Source organism: Engystomops pustulosus, chromosome 3 (assembly GCF_040894005.1).
Source record: "Engystomops pustulosus chromosome 3, aEngPut4.maternal, whole genome shotgun sequence".
NCBI classification, from domain to species: Eukaryota; Metazoa; Chordata; class Amphibia; order Anura; family Leptodactylidae; genus Engystomops; species Engystomops pustulosus.
Window position 1 is genome coordinate 162,637,929 of NC_092413.1, and position 9,016 is coordinate 162,646,944.

Genomic DNA, 9,016 nt, shown 5'->3' on the forward strand with positions numbered 1-9,016 from the left:
ACGTAACCTGCTGGCATCGCGCGCCGCCTCCCATTCACGCATGCGTCTTCCGCCCCTCCAGTGCCAGCTAAGCTCTGCCCTCTCCTGCGCACTGGTCTCAGCACACAGGCCGCCGCCGCAGCGGTGACACATCGACCCCGAACACTGGGCTGTGCGCTGCCCGCGTGTTCATCCGCGCTGGATCTTCATGCCTAGTCTCCGCCCACCCTCTCAGCGTGTCCAAGAGAAAGTCAAGTCCCTCCTCCCATAAAAGCGGAAGTGGAGGGGCCGCTCTGGGTGAAGCCTCTGTTAGCCCCTCCTCTCCCGGGCTGCCGCAGTGAAATTGGGCGCGTTTGCGCAGTGACGTTCCTTTTTTTGTTGGAAGGTAAGGAAGGGATAGCATGGCGCCCGAGTTCTCGTGCAGTAGGGCGGCGGGATGACACGCCGTGAGTGCGGAAGCCGCTCTGTGGCACGGCGAGTAGCGGGGTAACGGCTGGCGTCGAGCGTGGTCTCGGGGAGTGGACGAGGCCGGCTCGGGCGGGGACTGGGCGCCACGATGTGGCGGGACATTGAGTGCTGAGCGCGCCGTGCAGCTCCGCGGGGCGGAGGAGGAGGTGGTGCGGCGGCCATGCGGCCCTGGGTGAGGCGCTGGGCCCGGTCAGATGCAGCGTCCTCCTGCACAGCTGCCGGCGTGTACCGCTAGGCCTCCGGGGAGAGCGCTGCCATGCCGCCGCCGTGTGGAGGGGAAGCTCCATGGCGCCACTGCTGGGCGATGCTGGCTGGGGCTCAGCCATGACACCGGGCGGGCGGTTTCCGTCTCCTCGGGCGCTCGGTGCTCACACGTGGATAGGAGGCCCCCGGCGTGTGTGGGGGTGGGGGCTGCTGGCGCCATGTGTCATCTATGGCGGGGGCCTCGGTGATCACGGGGAAGTGGGCCCTGGTGTGATCAGGATGGGTGTCCCATGTACCACTGCAGCACCCCATAGCAAAGGGCTGGTGGGGAGGGGGTCACTAGTGGCTCAGGTAACATTGCTGATGGATGTGTCCAGTATCATTGCAGATCTCCTAACCTGCTGTTCACCATCTCTCCAGTACCCGTAGACACCCATCAATATGGCAGATGATATAGATTTCACCACTGGAGATGCTGGGGCTTCCGCCACTTTCCCCATGCAATGCTCTGCTCTGCGCAAGAACGGATTTGTGGTTCTGAAAGCTCGTCCCTGCAAGATTGTGGAAATGTCGACTTCCAAGACTGGCAAACACGGTCATGCCAAGGTAAAGATAAGATGTTCTATATTAAGTGCCCTTACAAACTGATAGTTGCCTTGTATGATAATCATGTTACTTTGCTGTGTTTTTTCCTTGTAGGTTCACCTTGTTGGTATTGATATCTTCACTGGTAAGAAATATGAAGATATCTGCCCCTCCACCCACAACATGGATGTCCCAAATATCAAGAGATGTGACTACCAGGTAATTATTCTGCAGGGCTTAGTGGTGATCTGCCGTAGCACTGGGCCAGTCTAGGCGTAGCACACAAAGGACCTCAGTTCTGGAAAGGGGAGCAGGGAAACTTGTAATATCTCTCATGATGGATGCTTATAATATATCAGGAAACTTGTTCTAGTGTCTACTTGAGTGTTTTGGCTTTCAGAGATGCTTTGGTGGAAATCAGTTTCTGTAGGGTTTGATATTTGTTTTTAGAGCTCCTTGACCATTCCCTGCTTTCCCTTTAGTGTTTGGAGGCGCTGGGGGGTATTTGTGCTTAGTCAGTTACTCCTCTAAAAATCTGTGCATGCATCATGTGTTCCTAGAGAAGTGGTTGCCAGACATCTCCTAGTAGCCATTGTCTCCAGAGAGAACCTATAGCTGGATGTCAGGATCATCCAATCTAACGAATCTCCAATACCAGTTTCTATTCATTATATCCCTTACTTTGCATGTTGAGCCTTGCATTAGAGGTAGATGCTTATGGTACTTCATTAATTCTATAGAGAAAAAGGGGCACTTGCACAGGCATATGCCAGGAGACTTTCACTATTGTATATTGCCTTTTAGCATTTCTGCCGTGACTAAAAGCGTTACACAGGAGCACTCACTGGGAAATATTAACCTAGATTTGCATGATTCAGAGCTAAGTTTGTATTAGGATGCTTTCGTCTTACTGTAAACCTATCAGCAGACGACTGCCCTTCTCTATGCAGACAGTTATATGACTCGTTGTCCGGACAAGTTTCTGCTTTCCAGTTGATCTAACAGCAGAATTTAAATCAATAGCACAAATATGTTAAGCTATTGTGAATGGGGGGGAAATATACTATTGCTATTGGAGTCTGGGGATTTTGGGTAACTGGCATACTGCTACAAATGACACACGTTGCTCATGCAAAGCCTTTTGCTTATGTGAAATGTACTGGGGAAGGGGGGGTCATTATATTTGGTCTAGACTTTTGGCAGTTTTCTTGTTCATGGTTTATATTGGAGGGTGGAATCGGCCATGCAACTTTACTGTAGTTCCAAATTTTTCATTAACCCCTTAAACTTTTCCTAAATCTTCTCAGGAGTAATTTATTTGCAGCAAAATTCCTGTTATATACATCCACATCTGGATTCTAAAGATGCATGGGCAGAACACAAACTGTTGTGACCTTTGCTGGGAGTGGGAAAAGTAAATTTTTTTTTTTCCATAAATGGGCCAAAATGTTGCAGCCATTAAAGATGAATGGTCTCCATGGAGTCCAAGTCACATGAGGGACAAGGTGAACTTTTGACATGTTAAGCTAGTATGTCATGTTACAGCAAGTCCTGACATTGGGGCAATGCTTTGTGACATTTGGCAGTGTATATAGACCTGCTCCAAATGGATGATGCAAATGAGGGCTTGTTATAAACTTGGAGTTTCCTTCTACCCAAGTTTTACACCAACTTTGAATTGGCAGCAAACAACCTTATGATCTGGTGGCTGTGTTCCAATATTTTGAGGCTCAGCTCTAAATGAAATGTTGCTTCACATGTTGGACATGGTGTCACCCTGGCTCTATTAACCTAGGGTGAGGGTTTGCACCCGTAGATTATGATGAACACTAAGCCACTTGTATGTAAGGACTTGACAGTGGTGGTGGTTTAGTTGCAATTCCTGTTGCAAAGCTGGGAATTGCAACTACTCTGCCTTCTACACCAGTGCTGCAGTGGGCTAGTACAGGCATTCCTGGCCTGCCATGCCTACAGCCTGTCCATCGAGGCGCATGCTTGGCCAAAATTGTACGCAAGGTCTGAAGTCAAACCAGACCTGCCAGGATTATCAGGAGGCTGGAGCTTTTTATCTGACAGATGCCAATTTCATTGTCATACACTGTCACACTTTGCACCAGTGTGTGATAAATGTGCTCCAGTGTATCCAAGAACATCAGACAGGTTCCCACAAACCTTGACATGCTTAATACACTATGCAGAGGGCGGTTGGGCACTTGTGACGACTGGCTGCTTTTTGTTGCAGTCTTATTCTCCCCCTTCCCTGAGTATAAGTGGCAGATATGAAGTTAATCCTTTTAAAGAAGTTTTGATACATCATGACTAGAGCATTGATGTGTAGTTCTTGGCACACAGCTACAGTGAGTCTGAACATACAATTGATGGGTGCAGCAGATCCATGTAGATGCACTGTTACAGAATTCCCAGCTTCTACCTTGACATCACATCGATAATCTAATCTATATTGCAAGTCAGAAGTCTCCATGGCTTAGGCCAGCAATGATATGTCCAGTCCTCGGACTTGTCCTGGGTTGTGAGGTTTTATAGCACTGTAATACATCTCCTGAATTATTATGGCAGCATCTGGATATCCTGTCCATACTGTAACAGGAGGGATTTCTATCAGTAAGCATAATTGAGGGGTGCACTAGTTTGCCTGAACAGAGAACAGCTTCTCTATGGTGTAGACTCTATCATGTAGTGTAACTTACAACAGTCTTGTAGCTATCTGCATCTGCCCTGGGGCTTAAGAATTGAATTTTGGATGCAAAACTCTTTAGAAGGCAGCCTTTAAAAAATTGATTCACATGTTGGTGGAAAAAGCTTTAGTTGGATTGTTTTGCACAACACCTTATGTACAAAGTTCTGAACTTGTGGGTCTTAAAATGTCAGTTTTGGTATACTTTTGTCATAATATATAAACTTCATAACTAATTCATCGTGTGCCCAATATTAGAACTTTTGCACAAAGATCAAGTCATTTCATGTCATCTCATGAAAGCCACGCCTGGCTACATTGATTGAACAGTTAGAGATGTAACCTTCACAACATAGACCTGTTAATAATAAAAATAGAGAACCTTCAGCAATGCATTATTCCAGTTCCTGTTAAGATTACATTTGCTGAATATTTTTTTTCTCCTAGCTGATCGGTATTAATGACAAATACCTGTCCCTGCTGACTGACGGTGGTGATGTCCGTGATGACCTTAAGCTGCCAGAAGGAGACCTGGGAAAGGAAATAGAAGCTAGATATGAAGCAGGAGATGAGATCATGGTAAGTCAGGTTTTCTATAGATTCTAGAATGCTTGTTACCTGGACAAGCATTCGGTGTAACTGGATTGTTGGTACAACTTGCCCACTGTCTATTCTGCTACATACTTTCTACTGAATTGTGTGCTATACAGAAGTGATGGCAACTAAAGATTAGAGGTTTTGGTATAATATGGCTTGCCTTACCACAGAAAGTCATAAGTATCTAGTGTGGCATCTGCAGTCCAGCTTAATGAGCTGTCAACGCAAGAATCAGCAGTGGCCCAAACATACTTTATAACATGGTTCATTATGGAAGTGACCCTTAAATATAACATGCTGCTCAAGGAGTGTGCCTTGCCTCCAGAAAACTTAACGCTACTGGTCATGTGTGCCAATTAAGTACTGCTTGACCAACAAAACAAAGCCTTCAACTTGCTCAGTTGTTGGTGGGGGGGGGGAGGGGGAGAGTTATTTTTACTTCTGTAGAAAGTTGATATAATTTGGTTATTGATGAAAACCTACTGACCTGCAGCATTTTAATGCTTTATCACAAGTGGTGCAAAAGTTAAAGGAAACCTAATCAGGTTTTGTATGTTTTCACCATAACATTAATGCCTACAATATTTTTATGAATCATTTAATGGAGCATAACACTTTAGTCTTGTAATGTTTATGTAAATTAGGCTACTCCACACCCCCAGTAGCCTGTATTGATGCTGACTACCAGCTCCTCTTAAGAATGCAGCTGCATGCTCATCAAATCAGTGCAGTAGCTCCAGCTTCACAAAGCCACGTTGCTGTAGCTCACTTGATACAAGCTACTGGGGTGTGGAGTAGCCTGTACTCCCTGCCTACAGTGCAGCTACTCTATGCGCCAGTGGCCTGACGGGAACATAAAAATTACAATTGTAAGGGGTAATGCTATATTAAATGAATTTAAAAAAATGATTGATGTTACAGCAGAAACCTACCATGGGATCAGGTAGATCCCTGATGGTAGGTTTTGCTTTAACATTAATACAATTTGGTTGTTCCAAGATGAATAAAAAGAGCTTGGCCTTTATACATTGGAAAGCCACTTGCATCTTTTGTTTCATGTATACCTTTTGGGCTGTTGAAATAGACCAAATGGTGAACTAGGGGGGATGATTTGTATGGAAATTCAAAAAATTGTACTGACTTCTGTGTACACATTGGGCAGTAAAATTTGCTAACTTCTCAGATTACTGGTCATTCGTATTCTAATCTTTTATTTTAATCTCTTTAACAGATCTCAGTCTTGTGTGCTATGGATGAAGAATGTGCAGTAGCCATCAAGGCCATGACCAAATAAACAGGGATCCCCGGCTCGAGCTTTCTGCTCAGGTCAAGATAAATAGATCTTCAATTTGGTTCTGATTGTCACCAAAGCTATGGCCTTCACAAAAACCTCATTTCTTTTTGACTTGTTTGCAAATACTGCTGGATTCTAAATTTTGGTTCTGCAGGTTAACTGGTAATTTCCAAATCGCTGCACTGCAGATACTTCTTGAGTTACCTTTCACATTCCTGAGGCGTTCATTTAAGGGTCCAAACTAGTGACTCTTTAAAATGAGGTATTCCACATCAGTCTGCCCACAATGTGTAGTTGAAATCAGGCTTATAGTTAAATTGGTGAAGGCACCTGGGATTAAAAAGGTAATTTAATGAAGCAAATGTTATGATGCAAATTGTCTACTCCTTACTAATATGTAGAATGAGAAGTCTTAGAATATTAAACAAGGTTAAATCTATTGCATGTTAGGCTGTTCAGTGTCCAAGTGATATACTTGGAAGTTAAAGTGAGTGATTTAGAAATGCCAGTTGATGCTCCTTCTCCTGCCCCTTACAGAAATAAATAAATACTGGTGGCCATGTGCAAGTAAATTGTATTACCTCTGTATTCTCCTCAGCCAACATGTTGGTTTGCATATTGTAACCTTATCAAAAAATGGTGTCAAAGCCTGCTTACAGCCTAGACAGGCACTTGGTATATTGGGTGATCATACATGGCACAAAATGAGGATAAGAGTTGTTAATGCTACAGATTTTCACTCGAGGCCTTTGTCATCAAACTTAAAAAAATAAAAATAGAAAAATGCAGTTCAGTTGCTTTTTTTTCTTTTATTGTATTTATCTTGAAATATTAAACCTAGTAAAGACCTTCCCAGGAATTGATTTTGCGGTGCTTCCAGTGTGATTTCTTTTACTTTTTTTGATACAAATATGAACAGGAAAATGGATTTGGCATCAACCCAAAACTCCTAAAACCTTGTTAGAGAATGTGTCCTGATGCTGCTTTTGTGGTCTGTTAAGTAATGACATTGAAGTTAGGAATCTATCAAATTGACAGCTGTGATACCACTATTTTAGGTGTCTTACACCCTCATTAGTGCTGACTGTGTCCTTGTAGCTCTAAACCTCTGTCCCAACAAATGCCAGTCTTCAATTCCATATTTCTAGTTGGAATAATGGAGAAATAGCACAATTTAGAGATTAAAGACCATATCCACAATTTATGAGAATACCAAAGTGGAGTCGTTAATGCAGAACTTGAGCCAAATTCTATCTTAAACAGGGAAACTTTGATATACATTGTGAGGTCTGTCCTATGTATCACTTCAAGCAGATGATATTGAGTCTAAATCTCATGTAATCTGACATCTGAGATTTCTAATGACTTGAAGCAATCAAGTAACTGTAAGGAGTTACCACTTTAAATGCTGAATAATCAAGTGAAATACACTAAGTAAACTGGGAGTTAATCATCAGCTTCAAGCCACAATGTGAAAGGTGCAAAGAGTGGGACAGAACTTCTTTGCAAAGTTTACAATATCATACACTACTCACTTCTGGCATGAAGAACTGTTGAAATGTTAGACTTCAAATCGGTGTCCAGGGTGTTTGCTGCATTAGTGGTCACATAGTATGACTTCTGGATATTCTCAAAGTAGGTGTAATGAAGCAGGAAATATTTCTTATGGCGGTGCAAACTAGTCTTTTGGCAGTCTGGTATATTGATATATAATTTCTAATTTAAGTCCTTTTAAATTGGTTTACTGTGTATATTATGACCAGAAGCTTTTAGGTACACACATCTTAAAGTGACATCAATACAACTTGATGTATGGTGCCTCCTTGTCTATTTAATGCAAAAGTTTTGCATGACCTAATACAAAGCCATTTACCTGTACATCCAGAGCTATAAATCTGAAAAAATTGGTGGTAAAGGGGGTTATTGTGAGTTGCCCCATGTGGATCCTGAAGAAACTGATTTTTCTATCTTGTTGGAACATAGTTCAGCTCTTAAAGCAAACATGCCTTGCATGCATTTTGTATAAGTTTGTTCCCAATACCTGAAAGTGTCCAGCTGAATAAGTTCCGGCCTGTATCATCTGCATGAATTGTAAGTTTATTGAATAGTATAGTTATGGGGATGTTGCAGAAATTGAGTTTGGCACTGGATGACAGTGCATGAGGTAAGTACACTGTCCTGACAACTTATCACTTGCAAACAACTGCACTACTGTACATTTCAAATTGGCCGGTAATAGCTGGGCCTCCACTTCAGGAATTGGAAACAAATGTGGGAATTGGCATGAATTTTCTCTGTATTGGGGGGTGTAATGGCTTCATTACTTCACACTGCCATTCATTGTCTTTACAGTACTGGAGCCTTGTTCTTGCACCACATATTCAACAAACAGTATATGCTTTTGTGATTTTGCTGTATGCTGCTAAACAAGTAACACTAACCTGTATGTGGATTTGTAGCATTCACGGCCTGTGGTTTGTTTTGAAGCTGATCTAGTAACTTATAGATGTGAATACTGGGGATGAGGAATTTTAGAACTTTTTTTTTTGGATGGGGGGGGATTCTGGGAAGGACCTGATGCTTTGCAAGACATTTCATAGATGAGGCTGCATTGCCTGCAGCTACATTGTGTAGTTTGAACCTGATGCTGGTCCTAAATTAACAATGGTTATGGCAACACAAAAAGTTGCGTAACTAGACTCCAAGCAATAATCACCATTTCACGTTGCAGAAAAGTCTTCTAGTTTACCACCCTTACTATGTGCAGCATACATATGCGATGGTAGTCGTCTAGTTCCTATTCAAACGCCCATCGCTATAACTTGTCTAATGTTTATCAGCCTTCCAGTTTCTTCACTGCATATGTTGTAGATGGCTGCATCATGCTTTGCATCAGTTTTGTTTTTAAGTTGGTGCGAATAGATAAAAGTTTGGTAGGAGATAGAAGGGTGGTGACACGAAGTTTGTACTTTGAGAAAATGTTTTCTAGTCTTTAATGTTGTATGTTTGCCCTGCATGCTGTAACAATGACATTGCAGATCACAATTTGGGGGGGTGGGGGGAGGACTCCTGTAAACAAACTTTTTACCCTTTTTTTTTTTTCTCCTCTCCCCTGAAGGTCAATTTACTATTTATACATCAAACCGTACATAGACAATTCTATAAATGAGGGAATTGCAAATGTCTGGTAAACC

The 9,016-nt window shown here is 42.8% G+C and overlaps 1 protein-coding gene across 2 annotated transcripts; it reads left to right on the forward strand.

The window, feature by feature from the left end:
* The first annotated feature begins 206 nt into the window (after nt 1–206).
* Nucleotides 207–6,685, forward strand: EIF5A2 (eukaryotic translation initiation factor 5A2). 2 transcript variants are annotated; one of them, XM_072142818.1, is made up of 5 exons: nt 207–364; nt 1,072–1,257; nt 1,351–1,455; nt 4,379–4,510; nt 5,760–6,685. In XM_072142818.1, exons 2-5 carry the CDS (start codon nt 1,093–1,095, stop codon nt 5,820–5,822), a joined length of 465 nt encoding a protein of 154 aa, XP_071998919.1. In that variant the 5' UTR covers nt 207–364; nt 1,072–1,092; the 3' UTR covers nt 5,823–6,685. The 2 variants fall into 2 exon arrangements, with proteins under 2 accessions (XP_071998919.1, XP_071998920.1); XM_072142819.1 differs by lacking the exon at nt 207–364 and adding an exon at nt 598–619.
* Nucleotides 6,686–9,016: the final 2,331 nt, after the last annotated feature.